This window comes from Etheostoma cragini, chromosome 18 (genome assembly GCF_013103735.1).
Source record: "Etheostoma cragini isolate CJK2018 chromosome 18, CSU_Ecrag_1.0, whole genome shotgun sequence".
In the NCBI taxonomy this organism is placed as follows: Eukaryota; Metazoa; Chordata; class Actinopteri; order Perciformes; family Percidae; genus Etheostoma; species Etheostoma cragini.
Window position 1 is genome coordinate 9,065,774 of NC_048424.1, and position 20,017 is coordinate 9,085,790.

Here is a 20,017-nt window from a genome sequence, read left to right on the forward strand (position 1 = left end):
AACAGATACACAACAATATCATCAAAACATTAGCTTACCTTAGCCACCACGTGCCCCCTGGGATACCAGACCAACTAAGGCTGTTGCTACAAAACCACTGAGTATATTAAATTGTGCAAGATTGTATTACTCATGGAATCCAAACCAAATCCATATAAATCAACAAGCAATTCAATCAATGTTTTAATATTTAAGATAAGTATGTTTATGAAGTCTCTTGTTTACACTGTTTTAGTGTTATTAGTATTGTTAGCAGTAACTGCAGCAACAGTAGTATTAGTAGCAGTAGTGCTAGCAGTAGAGCTGGTAGTAGAAGTATTACTATTGCTGTAATTGTTGATTTATTTCTGCTCCAGTGGAAGAGGGGGAGATGGGAGTGCGCAGGTTCATGCGGGAGGTGGTGACACAGTGGAGGAGTTTATCCATGGAAATGCGCAGTGTGAGGAGCATGCTGGAGGAGGTGCTGTCCAACTGGGAGAGGTATAGCTCTACTGTGGCCTGCTTACAGGCCTGGCTTGAGGATGCAGAGGAAGCCCTTAGCCGGCCAGAAAACACAAAACGGGTATGAGATTAACTTTTAATATCATAAGAAACCCCACCATACACTCAGAGTTTAATTTTTCTGTGCACAGATTATAAGTTTCCTCATACATGTATTTATTTGATGGATTCAATGCCTCACAGTAGTAGCAATCAAAACCACGTCAGCCCAATTTCAAGCATTTGGTCTTCTAAGTGGAATCCTATTAGCAGTCTCCACTCAAGTATCAAATGATCTCCTTGACTTACATCAAGCCACTAAGGATATTCTCGTTGTCGTATTGCCATGGTTACCTCAGATTCAAATCCCCACTAAGGATTAGACAGCTAATTACCCCAGTTTTTTATTGTTCTCTCTTTGTTTCATTCTATGAATCCCTTCTTTGTCTTTTTTTTTTGACTAGCTTTCTTTGTTTCTTTCTTTGACACTCATTCTTTGTGTTGTTCTTTGTTTCTCTTAATTTCCATGTGTCTCTGTCTCTTTCTGTGTTTTTAATGAGTCTCTTTGTCATCCAGGAGTTTTTCAGGAATCTCAGCCACTGGATAGATCAGCATGCGGCCATGAATGACTCTGGGAATTTTCTCATTGAAACGTGTGATGAGACTGTGTCGCTTGATCTTAAGCAGCAGCTACTTCTTTTGAATGGACGATGGAGAGAACTCTTCCTCCAAGTCAAACAAGTAACAAACAAAAACCTCCTAAAAATACAACTAAAATACAGTCAGATAATTTAATTTAATTCTATTTCTTGGTAAATTTATTGTTTTTAGTGGATTACTTTGTTTTGAATGTTACTATTGGTACTGTTTGACCCAGAACTGAGGAAGGTAAATCTCTTGATAAAAATCAAATCCTATCAATCCTCAATCTTTCCTCTGTTGCAGTATGCCCATGAAGATGAGCTGGAGAAGTGGAGAAAAGACCATCTAAAGGCTGTGTCAGCCCTCAAAGAGCTGCTGGACGCAGCAGAGGCCAGCCTCAGTGTTCCTGTCCAAGTATCCTTCCTCAACGTTAGAGCTTTTCTGCAGGATGTGGAGGTGAGAAAAGCAAACTGACCGTTTTTCTATCATACATTAAAGAATAGCACAATAAGACAAGCACTTATTACCAGATATTCTCATTATTTTCAGCAACTGACTTTTACTTTATCACATTACATTTTCTACAAGTGGGTCTTAGGTTGATTCCATCACAACATCAGCCAAACTTATTTTTTGTGATTGTTGTGTACCATCTAAATCTAGTCAGTCATTTAGCTTTCATCATCTTTCCCACTTGTTTTACTTTTAGTGAACTTGAGCTCTTCAACTGTTTTTTTTTAGCTATGGGTTACATAGCACATTTCAAGCAATATATATATTTTAGCTGATATTTTTGGGTTTTCAACTGAACCTTCGTCCAACACAACTTTCAAGAAAAGTTACTTAAAGTTTTATGTCACAGCTGTTTTGAAAACAGAGCTGCAGAAAACCTTGTAACATATTTTTCTATAGTCAAAATCAGTTTAGATCAAACTGCATTCAACTTAAGGACCTATAAAGTGACCCTTTTCCTCTACCTCTCATCTCAGAATACCAAGCAAAAGGTTGTTGCCATGGAGACACAATACAAGTTGGCTGCCCGCAGTGCTCAGCTCCTTGCCAAGGATGCGCCACAGGAAGAGGCTGCCTGGGTCCAGGCGACTATGACAACAGCAAAAAGTCAGCTGAGTATGGTAGGTATTATTTAAGTCAAACATCCATGAGAAGTAGTATGAAATCTACCTGAAGTCTTTCTTCAAAATCAACACAGTTATTTTGTCCTCTTTGAAACCTTTTTAATATCTTCATCACACATTGTTTGACTTTCTGTGTCACTGTTAAATGACCCAGTTTGTTATTTGTTTCCAGGTGAGAGAGCAGTGTCCCTCCTTTGTGAGGGAGTGCCATGTCCTTCTGCCACTGTTGGAGGAGATGGAGAAACACATCACTGCTTTTTACCAAGCCCTGGAGCGGGCCAGTCGCATCACTTCTGCTGCCGGAGACCCAGACACACAGAACCAGGCCCAGCGAAAACAAAAGTGGCAGGTTAGATATGATGAGTCGTGTGCGATTGGGACGCAACAACGGGACGGTTGTGTTTAGGAAAAGAACAACGGGGAAATTAATTGTCACACGTGGGACACAATCCCCGGTCTGGAAAGATGAAAGTCCTGTTTTGTAATAACCATCCACCACCCCAACCACCCTCCCTGGGCGGACTTTCTACTTTTCAAACTATGCGTTACCGTAGTCGGGCTGCGATCACGAAAGATGAAATGCAGAAGTTCAAAATTTGTGCACACCAACATAAAAAAAACACGACAGGAACGTGTTCCTGTACACAAATCAGTAGATTAAATAACGTGACCATTTCACAATGATATGTTATTATATTCAAAAGGAGTGATGGCAAAATCTACAAAAACCTGCATTCAAATAAACTAAATCTGCTCTCTTGTGTCTATTTTATCTCTACAATTGGTATTATATTTATCTTCATCTTTACAACCTATTTTTAACACAATCGTTCTGTTGGTGGGGAAGGGAATTACTGATATATAAGAAAAATTATGATATATTTGAATGTACCATTGTTAACATACTTTTCATATTTGTTGTTTCCACACTTTCCTCAGGATTTATTAAACCAGCAGCAAAGCTGCAAACGCTGTCTTTCAGTGATTGAGAGGAATCACAACACACTGCAGAGGGCGCTCTCCACCAGTAAGGTGCTCCAAAATTTTGATCTGACCCTGCTGCAAAAGAGAGTGGCTGAAATACAGGGCTCAGCGCAGGTTAGTGTTAAACATACACCAGAATGCCACACAGACACTGCATTGCCCGTCAACGCTGATTATGTTAATGAGATCACAAGAACATCAAAAACACCCAGGAGGCAACAGTGCAGATTAGACTTACTTGTGTGTCTCATTATTTATTTGCTTGACGTAAGACAGATAATGTAATTATACTACATTACCGAAGAGACCACATAATCACCATTTCCTATTGTCCATCCTCTTAGGCTTTGCTGAAGGAGGTTGGGGAATGGAGAAGGCAGGAAGAGGCCAACAACTGCCTAAGGAGGAGGTTTGAAGAATCAAGACAAGAGCTGGAGAAAGTGCTGAAGAAAGCTCAGGGCTACTTAAGAGAGACTGGAGATGCTGAGGAATTACTGAAGAAACACAGTGTAAGATCAAACATGTAACCTTCTGATGTAAACAGAGGAGGTACATGAAGGGTACAGCTAATCTGTAGAAAAGAATACTGGCTGCTAAATCTTTTTCTTGACCACAAAGAAAAACAGATATACTGCATACGTATCAGTAGCAAAACAGAACTCCAAATAAACTTGTTTGTTTTTCTGCACAGGATTTTTTAGGCCAACTGGATCAGCGGTTGCTGAGCGTTTTCTTGAAGGCTTGTGATGAGCTGACTGACATCCTACCACAGGAAGAGCAACAGGGGCTGCAAGAAACTGTCCGCAGGCTGCACAAACACTGGAAGGTCAGGGGTAACACTGCTTTAACATTCTCACTAATTACCGTACATATCTGCAGGCACATAGCCGATACTTCATTAACTAAACCAGGAAGACCTTTGGCTTTGATATAGTTCCCTCCAGTCGGTTTCAAATGAACCTGTACTAGTTAGATTAAAATGCAACCCTCTCAGTGTTCACTCACGGCCTCCCTGGAGGATATTTAGTCTCTTACAGTTTTGGGGATGATACAATATGAGACTGAAATGTTTGTATATTATACAGTCTATTTTATCTTCCATGTCTCTTATGCTCTGTGTCTTCTCTGTCTTTTCCATAGGATATCCAGGGTGAGGTACCATCTCACCTGCTCCGTCTGAAAGTGGAGGTGGAGCGAAGTCGAGTGGCTGTGATCATAGAAGACTGCAAGACAGAGCTGGACAGAGAAATTCAAGCCCTGTCTGGCACCTGCACCAGTGAGAGAGTGATCAAAGAGCACAGAGTGAGCCTCAGATTTGGTAGAAATTTTATAACAGATTAAACCAGGAGAGAGAGTGTAATGTAAATGTAATCGTTATCATCATTCTTTAGCGTCCTAATTTCACCATTTCTTTTTATCTTATCTCCAGACTTTTTTCAGGGAACACAAACCTCTGACTTTGTGTGAGAAGAGGATTAAAAACATGGAGGATCTGTGTCACAATTTGCCTGACAACGACACGGCTCACCGAACATTAGACTCCACCAGGATTGCTGTAGCGGAGGTTAGAGAGCAAATCAAGAGCACCCACGTCAAACTGGAGCATCACTCTGATAAATGGAAAGAGTGGAACGAGAGGTAAAGTTTGAAAAAACTCAACTCCTTACAGCATATCCAACATCTTGAAGTCTGACATTTTCATCCCTGAAGGGACTAAAGATTAGTTGTTCCTTTTTCTAGGTTCTGTGAGCTTTCTGATTGGCTCTCTTCTCAGAAGAGGCAGGTCAGGCTTTTGCGAGAGACAGCAAGAAATCCCAGCCATCAGGAGCAAGTTGATGTTGCTGTTCAGGTGGGCTAGCACTTTATATATGCTGCTTTAGGCGCAGAGATTAGGTCATATTTCAACTCATCCTCGATAAACATACATTGCCTTTTTTGTGCTATCACTATTTCCAGGCACTGCAGGAAGCAGTAGATGCCCGAGAGGAGAGCCTGTTATGGCTTAAAAGCCGTCTTGCTGGCCTGTCCGAGGTTAGTTCCAAACTGGAGGTCGAGAGACAGAGAACAGCCCTGGCCAAACTCTCAACTGACCTGCGGGTCCTCTTTTCTTCACTCTGTCAGGTATTCTAAGATATTCTAATGTTAAAAAGAAATACGTCTTTCTCCTTTTTTTTTTTAACATAATCATTTTGTGTGATGCTTTGCCTCCCTCATTCACAGTGGGGAGAGGAGGGCTCTTCTATGTTCCAGTACAAGGAGCTGAGAGAGGAGGTGCGTGGTGCTCTGGAGGAAGTTCTGAGAGTGCAAAGGGAGGCCGAGGAGCAGACCAGCAGGATCCTGGATGCTGAGGGCCTGGAGGAGGCCAAACAACTTTATCTTATTCACCAGGTGTGTCTAGTGCAGAGACAGGAGAGTGGTGATGTCAACTGTGTTCAGATATTTAATTTACACAAAAAGGATACATCTGATAACACAGAAATTATTTGATTAATACAGGCAGACATGGACATTATAGTGCGTTCAAATCAAACAAATTCTAGTCTCTTCAATTCCTGTATTGAAATGTCTTTTAAATAAATGTTATGTCCCTGTGGAAAAAAACATTTTAGTTCAGATTATGTCTGGTTTAAGTGATATAGAGAAAAATAAAAGACATCTCACTAAATATTTAGAATTTATGCTTCTTGCAATTTAAAGAGTAACTTTACACACCCTGAAAGACTTCTTTTGTTAACCTCCATTGGTTTAACGTCTTACCTTACTCTAGTGATGTTCAATAGGACTCTAGGATGTAGTGACATCATTGTATGGTTTTGCTTACTATTTTGGATTAGCGGTGAAACAGGCTTGAAAATGTCATCCAAGGAGGGCAGGAAAACACTGCTTTTCAGGATTGTGTTCCACTTCTTATGTGGTCATTTCTCTGCAGAAGCCAAATATGTCATCTGATTTTCTTGTCTATGTGTTTGTATTAGCACCACCTAAAGCGCCTGAATGCTAACCGGAGAGAGGCGGAGCTTCTGGTTGCCCACTGCCGCCAATTGCAGAAAGGGGAGGGGCTCAGTCAGTCTCTACAAGAGCTGGAGGGAGCTTTCAGAGATGTTGACCACAAATTAGGGGCAAAAGAGCACAACCTGCAGGTAGAACGAGCCTAATTTTTCTCATGTGTGTTAATGTTTGCATGTGTGTGTCCACACAGACCCCTGCAGTGATCATTGATTGGTCCATGTTGAACCTTAACCAGATATTGATTGTTATGTGGTATGCTCATTTTGATTGTGTGTTGTCTTTGTATGTGTTTATACACTTCCAGCAACGTCTTCGAACTGATCAGAAAATCAACATTTTCTGTAGTTGCTGCATAGAAATATCTAAGATGCCTGGAGGGCAAAAGCTCCAAAATACCATGAATATATTGCAGTTAAAGATTCATTTATGACGGACCCTATTACACCAGTAGTACATAATAACATAGAGAGTGATTGATGCTAGAGGATGCTGATGCAGAGATATGAGGTGCATTTTGTTGTCCCTTGTTACAGTTTACAGTTTTGGGGAAATCACGAGTTAAATTAGAACACTACAATACCCCTCAAATCTTTGTGTACATGTAGTATTTTCTGTATAAAACTTTACCCACTGATGCGATGCTGCTGTTTCTTCGGAATCTCAAGGCAACTCTAAGCTCCTGGCAGAACTTTGAAGCGGAAAGAGAAACAGTTTGGAGGTTTATCAGTATTACCAACAATGAGCTGCAGAAAGAACTCTTTTTTAACAGCCTGGACATCATGAAAACTGAACTGGAGCAAAACAAGGTGTGTATGTACAGTGTGTGTGTGTGTGTCTGTGTCTGTGTGTATGGTCTGTATTTGCTCATACAATATTTTTTGTCTTTTTCTTGCCTGTAGGAGCTCCTCACAAAGGTTGAGGAGTCTTCTGTGCGAGCAGATCTCCTCCTGGAGAAGGCAGCAGAAATTCAGCTTGGTCCGAAAAATCGGACTCTTCTTCTACAGCAGGCCCAGTCCACCAGAGAAGCAGTCACACAACTTCAAGATCACCTCAACAAGAAGTATGTCCCATCCTTATCCCAAGTACAGTTTATTGTAACTTCCTCAAACTTTAGTTATATTTTCAAGTTTTATGAGGAAAAATAAAGTGAGACGGCAATTTTAACCTTGCTAAATGGTATACTTGTGTGCTTGTTCGTTCTCATTTTTACAGTACATATAGATAGGCACACAGTATATTTTATAAAATGGTTTGTATGTCTAATCTCGTGTTTTCCAGTTTTGTCCACCTGAAGATGATGTGTATGTGGTGGGAGCGCTTTAGCAGTGAATCAGAGGCTTTTTCTCTGTGGATCAATGAGAAAGAGAAGGAGCTGGAGGCTGTCAACTCCACCTCCTCCTTAGATCCTCTGGACAAACACATCAGCACAGTCGATGTATGTCACGTACCTCATTTTTTTTCTTTATCTTGTTTTTTATCCCTAATACTGACTGCATGCAGTATAGCTAAAAGAAATGTCACATATTTTTTTAATCTTCTTTACGAGATTCACAAATAGATCCATCATCTACACTTTTTTTCCAGTAAAATTTGTTGAAATTGCTGTCTGGCCTGTAGCAGTGCCTGTACAGTATCAGTGTGGCCTGAGGGTTATTAAGGTTATTAAGATTAAGATCAAATGAGATATAAAAAAAATGTATGTAACCCTGAGGAGAAAAGTGGTTCAGAGTTGCAGCAAAGACAAGGATACATGAAATATTTTTATAACATTGAAGAAAATATAATCTTGATTGCCAGACTGCACCCTTCTTCATCTTATGGAGGTCTAAAAAAAAGAAATACCATAAAACATTTGGGATAACAGGACTTAAGAAGTCCTGCGGCAGCTGTTTGATCAGAGTTTGAAAACTCTTGCCTCCAGAAACAACACAGTCAGTGTTATTTTCTACCCAAGTCCTGTGCTTGAATTTATCTAGCCCTCCACAAACCTAAATAGAGACAACATTTATCTATGATAGACTTAGTAATTAATATAGATAAAACACAACAATGTCTGTATCAAGCCAATAAAACAGGGGATTGGCACAGTGTCATCAAGTCTTTTTCTCCTACTTCTTTTTAGTGTGTCTTGTTTATTGTATATTTTTTCAACTCAAGTCTTCCATACTTTTTCTGATTAGTATTCCTCTGTTGTTTCATACCCTACAGGCTGTGGAAAAAGGTTTAGAAGAGAGAAGGGCAGCTCTGGCCCAAATGGAGGCAGACTGTGAGGCCCTGTCGAGATGTGTGACCCCTGGAGAGACTGGACGTATCCGGTCACGACTTGCACAGATGAGGCGCTACTGGGAAGAGTTGAAGGGAAGAGCAGAGCAGCTGGGAGGACAGCTCAACCAGAGCGCCTCTCACTGGCAGAGATACAACAATAACCTTGAACAGGTATACAGCAACACATATTGGAACAGATGGTGCAGAAATTGTAATTAAGACAGTGGATGTTATATGCGTGCAGGTGTTAAATACATTATTTAATAAGTAAGGTTTTTGTCATTGTCAGGTCAAGAAAGCAATGAGTGAACTCAAAGAGAAGTTTGAGTGTCCAGTCACATACTGTTCATCATCATCAGAGACGTACAAAAGCCTGCAGGATCATGTGGTAATAAAAAACACAAAGAATGCCTTGATGTGATTCCACTATAACTATAAGGAATCATTTGTTTGACTAAATCTTCAGGAATCTGGAGGGTAAACCTCCAACAAGTGTAATATTTTATATTGTAATTTTGTTTTTCATACCTGAACTATAATTTATTTTTAAATCAACCATTTTCCTTTGAGGTTAGGCTGTAATCTCCACTATGACACGTATCTGTAATTTAGCACATCATAAATTAAATTAAGCTGATCATAAGTACTTTTCTGTTTCCCCTAGGATGTCTGCCAGGCTGTTGAGCAGCTGAACCCCAGGCTGATGGCTTTGTGTGCGGCCATGAAGAGGCTTGGAGAGGGCAGGCAGCTGGAGGAAGAGATGGCTAACCTCCAGAAGCAACAGAGAGAGTTTATGGAAAAGGCAACAGAAAAGCAATCTACATTAGAGAGCCTTCTTGCACTGTGGCAAAGGTACACAGTAACAGTTATGTTTGCCTTTTGTAAATTGTTTTTGAAAATTTGGACACCTGCAAAAGAAACTATTGAAAAAATTAATACTTTAACTTTACATTTGTCTGAAAAAGAACATCAGTCTGTGTTAACATCATGCATCTTGTACACCTTGATTTTTCATTGCTGTAAATACCCACATATGAGCCTTGCTTTCTAGCTTATAAGCTACTGGGATGCCTTGCCGGGCTGACGCTGTGTGTGTATCTACAACACCTAGTGGATGTGTGTTTGTATATGTCAGGGGTTGTCACATTGCATAAACAAATGCTTTTTTAGCATAAACTGCTCAAACATAATTTAGATTACATTATTTCTGTCAGCTTTGTTGAGTGGTCACACACATCTTTGATTGTATAAACATGGCTGTTTCCCCTTTTATTGTTTATGTACTCTTAATGCTGAATCCTTGTCTCTATGCCAATTTCCCTGAATCATTCCCTCATCTTGGTGTGATGTAGAGGAGCAAGATCAATTTCTTGGGGCCCTTCCCTTCATTACAGTGACAGTGGACAGACATGAAAGGGGGAGAGAGATGGGGGGGACGACAAACAGCAAAGGGCTGCAAGGTCGGACTTGAATCCGGGCGCTGCAGAACTCAGCTAACATGGGGCGAACACTCCCACTGAGCGAGCCAAAGGCTGCCCCAGCCATCGTCGTTCAGTTATAATAATATGCTTGTCATGTCTATGTCTTTGATATCACAATAGACCTGGACAATAGACTGGAGCCATTGTTTCTCACTTTTCTGTATTGGTCTCATGGAAGCCGTGGCTAGTGTGTGCACTGAGGGATTACTTACAGCACTGCATGCTCTTGCGAGATATGATTGCCCCATTTTGACCCTGTCACTGATACTGAGGCTTGGTCAAATAATAATAAAATAACACACAGACTGTATCACTGCATCCCTCTGTGTGTGTGTGTGTGTGTTTGTGTGAGTGTGTGTGTGTGTGTGTGTGTGTGTGTGTGTGTGTGTGTGTGTTTCATTGCTTGTGGATACCTTCAGGAACAAGTTGATGCTAATCTGTTGTTAATCAGCATTTACTTTCAGAATAGTGCTGCATGAATTGTACTTTATTTGAATACATTTTTTTTTATTGCCACCTTTGTATCCACAGATTTGAAAAGGAGAGTTCGTCCATTAAAGGCTGGCTGAACAGGTGTGAGTCTGTATGCTGTCCAGACACAGACCTGCTTTCTGCAGACAAAGTAAAGCTTAGGAATGAACTACTAAATGTACAGGTAAGTCATTTTACTGTTCTTACCTGGTTCTTACTAACATTTACATTTGCATTTAGATTTTCTTTCTTGTATGTAGCGTTTTTCTTCCCTTTCCTTTTCCATTTTTATTTTCACCTCACCAATGACACAATGTGTATTTTCTGCTATTTTTCTGTTGCATCATTTTTAAATACGTATTAACCCATTCAGGAAATGCAGGGGGAGATCGCATCCTATGAGGTTCTTCTGCAGGGTCTTGTCAATCTAGCGCTCTGTCTGTACCCCACGACGCCTGAAGCTCGTATGGAAGAGCTCAGCAATGATCTCGCACAACTACAGGGAAGATGCACTTCTCTGAAGAACAGCATATCACACAGGCAATTCTCTTGTTTTACACATCATACAGATTATTTATTATTTTTATCTTTTCTTGAATGGACTCCAGTCATTGTGTGGTTCAGTTTTTGTTCCCAAATTGATTGTTTTGTTTAAATACACACATGTTGAAACAGTAATCGCTGTCATGTTCTTAATCCAAATTGTCTTCCACTGCTCTTTTAGGCTGGAGCTGCTGGAGTCACAGTTGTCACAGCTGGAGCAGTTTGATCAAGCACTGCTGACTCTGACCCAAAGGAGTGAACAGTTCCTTTCTGACTTGAGAAGTTCTTGCCAGGTGGATATTGCTGATATTGAGGGTGCAATTAGTAAGTTGAAGGTGAGAAATCCGTACTTTGCTGTCAACAATGCTGTTCTGTGTAGCTTTTGTATATTGGAGTAGTTATGATAATCAAGTTTATATTGATTGCTGTAGGAGTGAATATAAATTTGTCTAATTGAACCATCTTGTTGCAGGAGCATGAGGTACAACTGCAGACACACGCATCGCTAAAAGACACTCTTCAACAAAGAGAGTCCTCCCTGTTTGGCTGCTCCACCTCAGAGGCCCAACAGCAGCTCCAGGGCTGGAAGGAGGATTGCCTACAGCCCCTTAATGAATCCCAGCGTCTCCTGCTCCTCCGTAAAGACTGCCTGACCGAGTTAAAGATTTTTCTTGAGAAGCATGGAGCAGCAGCTATGGCTGTGCGCTGCCTTTACGAGGCGGTGGAGGACAGGGGGAGCTGGGACCGCGCCAAAGTTGAAGAGCTGCATCGTGGAATAGGGGAAGAGGCTAAAGACGTGGCCAGGCTTGAGGCTGAGGCAGTCGGGTTAGACGGGCAGCTAAGCAAGGCACACCTTAGCCTGATTGGTGCAGAGTGGCGATGCTCCAAAGATGGAAGTCACCCTCAGGGAAGAACATCTTGCAGGGGACAGGCAGTGGCCCTAACTATGGCTCTAGAGGAGGTGCAGAGATGTCTGGGATGGAGGCAAAGTGAAGCAGACTCTTTAGGGGCATTATGGAGCTCCTTCAGGGAGAGGAGGGAGGAAGTGATGAAGAATTTGAAGAAACTGGAGGATGAAGCAAGGCAACAGGGGGCTAGAGAGAGCTCTGTACAGGCCTTTCAAAACAGGTATGTAAATGGTAATCAACACACTTTAGGCCTCTACGTATATTTATTATGAAATTATATTTAACATCAGTGTAGTCTGTACCAGTCGATACTGATTACGTTGTTATTGTTTTCTTGTACCTGCTTTTTGTGGTTCTTAAGCTATATGGTTGAATACATATTACTTACATATACTTTGTTACTTTCAAATGCATCCTCTGAGCTTTTCATGTAGACACCTACTGTAAGTCAAAGAGAATTGCGAGAATATACTGGATTTGAAAAAAGCTAAAGTATAGACCCATACAGAAAAAGGTGAAATAATATGTTGGAATCAGGCTAGTAATCCCCATTGTTTTCTTCTGCATGTATTTCTCCCAGGCTGCGTTCTTTTGTCCAGCTGGAGGATGAGCTCCAGTCCCTGCAGCATTCCCAGCGGTGGTTAGAGGAGAAAGGAAGCCAGCTGGCCCAGAGAGACAGTGAGCTGGCTGGGGAGGCTCTCAGAGAGGTAGCACTTGTGAAGACAGCATGGGAGAACGTCAGGACTTTGATCAACATTGGGTAAGGAGGTGGGATGACATAGAGGGATTTTGAAAAATGTATCTCACAGACATCTCATCACATTTGTTTTTAGTCCTGTACTTCTGTTGATCCAACTATATACCAAGTTATAGTCTTGACCTTTTTCCTCTTTTTTCTTCAATTCAGTCAGGAACAGAGTGGAGTTGTGGTTGATCTTCTCCGCCAGTTTAACCACCTGAAGTCAATCCTCACCACTGTCGTAGAGAATGCTCAGGCTGTTGCTCACACTCTGCCCGATCACAACCATAATGCTCAGGAAGCCAAAAGGACCTACACACGAGTCAGTTCCTTTTGTTGTTCTCCGAAAATTAATGGTTGACTTTTCTGCTTTTTGTTTTCAAAGGATGCATGATGAACAACATTTCTAGCCATAATTGATACATCAAAACACATGTGTGTCATGGTCCACGCAATTGTCCAAATTATGTCAATATATTTTCTAATAAACCCAAGTTAAAGGTTCATACCTTTCACTGGGCAACTGGGCCGTTTTCCTTTCTTAAAATCACATATTAGACTGTAATGTGCATTATTTTTCTTGCATATCAGTCAATAAACTAAACTCTAAGATATAGGATTGCATTTCAACTATAAACCCCCTCTGTCTTTCCTGTTTGTACAGTATCTCTCCCCCTAGTGGTGGTCTGTTGTTATTTCTTCTGTACTCTTCTCTGTCCCTCTAGCATGACACGGCCCAAGCCGAGCTCAGAGAAAAACAGGAAGACATGGACCAACTCATTAGCACAGTGGAGGACTTGCAGAGAGAACTGGAGAAAGTTCCCAACTCTGATGCGAGTTCCATCCAGAGAGACATGGAGACATTAAGAAACCTGTGGCTAGAGGTGAGTGTACTTCATAACACATTTTGTGCCATGCACTTGTTTTGGTAAAGAGGCCCTAAAATCAATAAGTTGTTTTTTATTTAGACAAATACATGATTGAACTTGAACTACCTGGTCAGACATGGTAAAATTATACTTCATAATAATGACTTGTCCTCATCCTGATAGATGAAACGACTATGACTATAATGAAGAGATTTTTGGTGTTGTTTATGTGACTATGGGAAAAAAATCTATTATGATTTCCACATTAAAGCTATGCCAGACACTCGCGCTGTTTCTCTTTTAATGATATTTGTCTTATTTCCCTTTTTCCATTTTCTCCTCTTGAGGGATTTAGTTGGCTGCTCAGCTGTCACAAATGAGACAGAAATATAAACAAGTCTAGACACGTTATCAGCCTTTCTCTCTCTCTCTCTCTCTCTCTTACACACAAACACTTCTCATCCCCACATCTGTCAATCCAATTAAGCCTTGTTTTCCATCTCCCAGTAAAGCATACCATCCCTTGTTACAGAGAGAGAAAACTAAACTCAAAGAGGAAAATATAATGCTGGTCTCTGTTTCTTTAGGTCTCAGAGAGAATACAAACCAACATTGAGAGACTGGGCTACTGTGTAGCACTTTGGGATGACCTTAAGTCCATGGAGCAGGACATTAACCAATGGGCTGCCAACTCGATCGCTGATCTCACCGACATTGTTACCAATCTCAGTGATAAAAAGCAGGCCGAGGCCCATCTTGCCACCTTTCAGGTCAGAGATGCTGGACAGTCTGCGTAAAATAGTGTATGAATGATGAAATATTCAGAGTGAGTTTACCTTGGGTGTGATTTAATTTAAATGTCCTGCACTTTGAACAGGCGGAGGTTGAGAAGCGGGAGCAGATACTGGACGGCCTGCAGGAGAGAGTGACTGAGCTTAAGGAACGAGCTAAACTGCAGGAAACCCCTTTACAAATGCAGGTGAATATGGTGGGGGAGGAAATATGGTATGGTTTTGCTGAAATTATTACAGCAAACAAAATATTTTTTCATTGTCCTTAATGCCAGGTCCTTTATGAAATACTATTACAAACTCAGAATGCTGTTAAAATAAAACCACGAAGACCTACATTCATGCACTTAACGGTTGTTCATATGTGTTATCTGTGTTTGTATAATGTTGTTTCATATCTTTATCATGAACCAGGTCCTGGAGTCGGACCTGAGGAAGAAAATTGCCCATGCGCAGGAGGTCTACAACCAGGCCAAACATACTCTGACCTACTTCAGTTTCCAGAAGCAACGATTGGAGGACCTCATGTCCCAGATGGCCGAGCGGCTGGTGGCAGTTGAGGGTTCCTTATCTGACCTCACTGAAGCTTCTTCTCCTGAAGACATTGGTACAGTTAAGGTATGATTCCTTTAATGTCATACAAAAACACAATTATTAAAGACCTAAAATAATTCTACAGTGTATAGAAAAATAATACTTACACAGACAGTTTCTATCTAGTTCTACATTTCAATTGCTATCCCCCCTTCATATAACTACCAACCATGAACTCTATGAGGACACATAATAATAAAATTTTTGATTGGTGATGCCTTAATTGCTTAAATGATTGCCCTCGTTAACGTAACTAGGAAAGGCAAGTTTTTTTCTATAGCACATTTAAAACAATATAAGAAAGTTAAATTCTAAATACTCACCTTGGGTATAGTACTCTTCTTATAAAGTCATACTGAAAACAAGTTTTGCGTGATACCCTATTGTTCCCTGAAGGTGAACTTCTGTCCTCATTTGTGACCCTGTTTAGGTAGTCAGAGTTCAGACTCAGCTACATAGCAGCATCCTATAAGCTGGCAGTAATTCTAGCTGTAGGACACATCTGCAAGGTGGAGACAGTACTGTTGTCACTCTCTCTAATCTGTCCACCACCCTGTAGCCCTAATTATGAATATACTTGAATTTGTATTCTTTTATTTCTCTCTACTTTTCATTTACAGGACTTGCAGAGCATTGTGCAGCAACAAAGGGCAGACATGGACTTGGCTAGAGATGCTCTAAGTGCCCTGTGCAGGTCTCATCCCTCTCAGGAGCTGTCATGCCTCTCCTCTGACCTCACCTCCATTGCCAAGCGAACTGAGGCTGTTGCCCAGCGCTGTGCCAAGACCAGAGGCAGCCTGCAGGATGTGCTACAGCTCCACTTCAACGGTAAAACACGTGAATGTGTAGTTTGTATTTTGTGGAGTTAGATTATAATCTGGATAGTCTCTGTTTGACGGTTAATTAAATTATCTCCTAAAGTTCTGTACCTCCGTCAAATAAATCAAGTAATTTATGTTTCAGTAACAGCTACTATAACTTATTACCTTATAAGGAGAAGTATACATTTTAATGGCACTTAAATTCATAATAATCACCCAATCAAACTGCACAACTACATGACGCAATGTCATTTGTTCATGTAAGTGGTGCAACAGATTTAGTGTTGATTATCCTACATTTTTCCCCAGAGCACACTTTATCCGCCCACTACAACCCACACTCCATTGAAACACACTGTCTGGTACACTGGTGCGCTCTCATTGCTCAGACACACACCTGTGCCTCGGAGAGTAATAGCGCTCTTGTCACATCTGCTCTCATGGGAGTCATTTTGGGCTTGTTGCCAAGGCAACCCAGCGCTACACAGCGTGGACATGCCCACACTTCCCATCTGCCTCTTCTCACTCTCCTCCTTCACTTTGAAATCTTTTCCGCCTTTATTTTACCACACATCAGTTTTCCTCTAGTTGTCACCATATTTATTTTGCTTTAAGCTTACCGGATTTTTTCTGTTCCTCGGAGCAGATCTTGTCCAAGACTTCCATTTCTGGCTAACAGATCTGAAGTTGGAGCTGAAAGAATGTTCTAACCAATCAGGAGATGCTGGCATCCTTAAAGCCAAGCTACAAAGACTAAAGGTAATGTTATATTTCATACTTTTATGTTGTATTTCTTATGGTGCAGTTGTCAGGGAATTGTGGTAAATATAAATATTCAGGTCTCTCAGTTTTTAGTAAGTTTACTTGTTGATACCTCCCTGCCATCATATGTTGACACACCCAATCATTTTATATTTTAATGATATGGATTAAACCAAGAAATTATTATATCATGGTACAAATTCAATTCATATAGGCCACGTAATCTTCTAGAAAAAAAGGTCATCATCATGAACACTGTACGTCATCATTATATGCTTTATTGGACCAAACTGAATCTGGGCTTGTATTTAACAAACATCTCAGAATCACTTATTCAGCTTCTTAGAAAGGTATAGAGAGTGTAATGAGTCTAGATCTGAGGCTTTTGGCTCTTTAAATTTGCAGAGATATCATATTTTTTATCAGCAACACGTTCCTCCTACATCCACAGGTGTCAATCGAGCGGACATCAGAGGATGAGGAGCGTCTCTCTCAAGTTTTTGAGGAAGCCAAGAGGCTCCAGCTCCACCTGCCTAAAGCTGGAGCAGCACAGGTCCAAGAGCATCTCTCCTCCTGTCAGAGACAGTGGAGGAACTACCTGGACAGCTGCTCTCAGAGCCAACGAGACTTGGAAGAGAGTATTGACCTTCTGAAAAAGTAAGTCCTCACACTTGTTGTGTCATGTGTTTATGCAAAGGAATTTCAATTAAATGGAAATATGCCTCCTCTCTTTCCAGCTTTAATGACTGTGTGGATAGTATAAAAGATTGGTTGAAGCAGATGGATCTCAGCCTCAAGAGAGAGCCTGTTCTTGGGGCAGAGTGCCAGCAGGGAGCCCCTGACACCATAGAAGAGCTGGAGAGAATGGAAAACCTCCATAAGGAACTGCTTGCAAGAAGGTGTGTATACAGTATGTGGGTGTGTGAGACCATATGTTACAGATGCCATAGTGTGGGCTGTTAAATATTCTTAAGAACAACATATTGTCTCTTGTAAGGAACTCCATTGAGCGTCTCTGCCAGGAGGCTCAGTCTCTGTCTGAAGATGGCCGGGGGTCAGGAGTAGAGGTCAGAGTGACAGGCCAGCTCCAGACGGAGCACCAGACCCTGCTGAAGGCAGCCAGGGAGAAGCTGCGAGGCTGCCAAGAGAGCCAGGCCTTTGGAGAGACCCTCCAAGGGGTTTGGTCCTGGCTGGAGGAGATCCAGGAGAGACTGGGGACAGTAGACAGCACCATGGGGACCAAAGAGCAGTTAGAGCAGAGGCTGGAAACTGTGCAGGTGAAAGGGGGTTTTAGCCAGTCGACTATACTTATCTGTAATTTCCATGAAATATTATATTCAGTGACATGCATAAAGTTGTTGGAATCTTTAAGAATGTACACATTTGTATTGTTATTTACCTGATCAGTACAAACTTCTATTCCATTCGACAGTTGTTCTGGTAAACACAAGAGGGGGCTTTTTGCTTTAAAAGTATTCATCCAAAATTCTGATGTCTAACTCCGGATTGCTCTGACCCTGCTCTGTTTGCACAGGACATCCTGCTTTTGAAGGGGGAGGGGGAAGTCAAGCTGAATATGGCTGTGGGTAAGGGTGAGTTCGCCCTGCGCAGCTATGGAGCCGCCGGACAGGAATCGGTCCGCTCTCAGCTACAGGAAGTAGAGGATGCTTGGGCAACGCTGCTGGTGACTGCCATGAGCTGCCACAGGTAGACAGCTCACCTTGTTCCATCAGCTTTAATATAATTTGATGGCTTAGTCTCGATGTGGGCAAATAAAGCCATTTGCACACCATCATTCTAAAGAAGTGGTCCTGCCTTTGACTTAATATTCTCGTAATTTAATTGTAGAATCGATTCACAGAAACTGGACAAACTGCAAAACTGTCAACACATTTTTATTAAACCATTCATTCATTTTAATTGTAAAACATTTAGACACAGACATTTTTTCAAAGCCATTTACCTGTGTGTCTCTTGTGAATAGGTTATTTTCATCATGATAGATTGATGTCTAAATGCCATTAATTACCATTAGGTTAAATACATAATGAGAAGTATTTGTCTCATATTTTAACTCTGATTGATGTATCTAGTTATGTAGTGTACTGTGTGTGTGTGTGTGTGTGTTTGTGTGTGTGTGTGTGTATATGTGTGTGTGTGTGTCTCTGTGTTATATTGAGCATTTATGGCCCCTCCTAGAAAAAAATTGATCTCATTAAGGACTAAATGGTGGATGGCAAACAGTGGGTCACACATGGGGTGTGTTTGTGTTTTAAGAGGAAAGGGATAACAGGAAGCGAGGGGTAGCAGGTGAAATAGAGGTGTGTGAGAGTGTTGGCGTTATTGGTACATGCAGGGGTAACAGATGGCAAGGAAAATTGTGGGTGGGTATCTGTGCCCGTGTGTATTTCAGCCAGGGGATAAAGGCACTAAGCCAGTATTACAGACAATTAAGATTTATTGGCCATATCATGGGTATGAAATATATACCGTACCTGTAAATGACAGGGAAAATGTACACAGTTTTGTCTTGAATTATCTGAACAGATTGTATGTGTCATAATGATCTAAGTTTAAAATGACCAGATTATATATAAATCTGGATAAAGGTATTGTTGGATTTTTCATAAAAGGAAATGTTATTATTACTTTTTGCTTACACTTTATACGTTAGTATACATGTGCATATTCTATGTTGTATATAGATGTGAGTGTGTGTATATATATATATATATATATATATATATATATATATATATATATATATATATATATATATATATATATATATATATATATATATATATATATATATATATATATATATATATATATATATATATATATATATATATATATATATATATATATATAAATATATATGTATTTTTTTTAATCAAGTTTAAAAAACCCTGCCCACGTGTTGGATACTGTGTATATGTATATATGTGTAAATGTAAAATTTCCAAATGGCCAGTCATAAACTAACACAGAGATCTACTGTCTTCCTACTAGTCGACTAGAGTGGACCGTGTCACAGTGGGGAGGATACCTGGAAAGTGCTGCCCAGCTGCGGTGCTGGATGGAGGCTGTGGAGAGGGAAGTGTGTGCCCCTCTCACCCCCCAGCCAGGACCCAGAGAAAAGGCCTCCCAGCTGGAGAGACTCAGAGCCCTCCTGGCGGATCTTGAAGACCACCAGGTGGCGCTGTCCAGTCTGGAAGAAAAAGCCAGAGAACTGTTCAAGAAGACTGGTGATGCCAGCTTTAATCACTGTGCCCGCACCCAGCTGCAGGTGCAGTTTAATGACCTCACAGCCCTGGTGGAGGTATAAGTTCAGCTTTCAGTATATTTATTTATTAATAATTATTAATATTATTAACTACTGACATATATTTTTATTTACTGTAAGGGTCACAATTGATGTTAGATCAGTTGATAGAGCAGGTGCACATACAGTGGGTACGGAAAGTATTCAGACCCCTTTAAATTTTTCACTCTTTGTTTCATTGCAGCCTTTTTCCA

The 20,017-nt window shown here is 40.8% G+C and overlaps 1 protein-coding gene across 6 annotated transcripts in view; it reads left to right on the forward strand.

Annotated features, from left to right (window-relative positions):
* Positions 1-20,017, forward strand: part of syne1a (spectrin repeat containing, nuclear envelope 1a) — a 122,483-nt gene that overhangs the window by 19,128 nt on the left and 83,338 nt on the right. For all 6 annotated transcript variants that reach the window (XR_004660426.1, XR_004660427.1, XM_034900288.1 and 3 more), the window contains exons 17-53: positions 357-562; positions 1,057-1,221; positions 1,426-1,578; positions 2,112-2,255; positions 2,431-2,607; positions 3,198-3,356; positions 3,587-3,751; positions 3,934-4,068; positions 4,383-4,544; positions 4,672-4,880; positions 4,983-5,091; positions 5,199-5,363; positions 5,463-5,630; positions 6,218-6,382; positions 6,917-7,057; positions 7,151-7,311; positions 7,530-7,686; positions 8,460-8,687; positions 8,806-8,904; positions 9,181-9,368; positions 10,529-10,652; positions 10,842-11,008; positions 11,193-11,346; positions 11,484-12,139; positions 12,500-12,679; positions 12,827-12,980; positions 13,384-13,542; positions 14,115-14,297; positions 14,405-14,506; positions 14,733-14,936; positions 15,533-15,740; positions 16,380-16,492; positions 16,947-17,152; positions 17,233-17,394; positions 17,493-17,772; positions 18,030-18,202; positions 19,511-19,820. Coding sequence is in view for 4 of the 6 variants with exons in the window: in XM_034900288.1 (XP_034756179.1) it covers positions 357-562; positions 1,057-1,221; positions 1,426-1,578; positions 2,112-2,255; positions 2,431-2,607; positions 3,198-3,356; positions 3,587-3,751; positions 3,934-4,068; positions 4,383-4,544; positions 4,672-4,880; positions 4,983-5,091; positions 5,199-5,363; positions 5,463-5,630; positions 6,218-6,382; positions 6,917-7,057; positions 7,151-7,311; positions 7,530-7,686; positions 8,460-8,687; positions 8,806-8,904; positions 9,181-9,368; positions 10,529-10,652; positions 10,842-11,008; positions 11,193-11,346; positions 11,484-12,139; positions 12,500-12,679; positions 12,827-12,980; positions 13,384-13,542; positions 14,115-14,297; positions 14,405-14,506; positions 14,733-14,936; positions 15,533-15,740; positions 16,380-16,492; positions 16,947-17,152; positions 17,233-17,394; positions 17,493-17,772; positions 18,030-18,202; positions 19,511-19,820 (6,791 nt within the window). In the remaining 2 variants the exon portion in view is untranslated. The remainder of the gene's footprint in view (positions 1-356; positions 563-1,056; positions 1,222-1,425; positions 1,579-2,111; positions 2,256-2,430; positions 2,608-3,197; positions 3,357-3,586; positions 3,752-3,933; positions 4,069-4,382; positions 4,545-4,671; positions 4,881-4,982; positions 5,092-5,198; positions 5,364-5,462; positions 5,631-6,217; positions 6,383-6,916; positions 7,058-7,150; positions 7,312-7,529; positions 7,687-8,459; positions 8,688-8,805; positions 8,905-9,180; positions 9,369-10,528; positions 10,653-10,841; positions 11,009-11,192; positions 11,347-11,483; positions 12,140-12,499; positions 12,680-12,826; positions 12,981-13,383; positions 13,543-14,114; positions 14,298-14,404; positions 14,507-14,732; positions 14,937-15,532; positions 15,741-16,379; positions 16,493-16,946; positions 17,153-17,232; positions 17,395-17,492; positions 17,773-18,029; positions 18,203-19,510; positions 19,821-20,017) is intronic.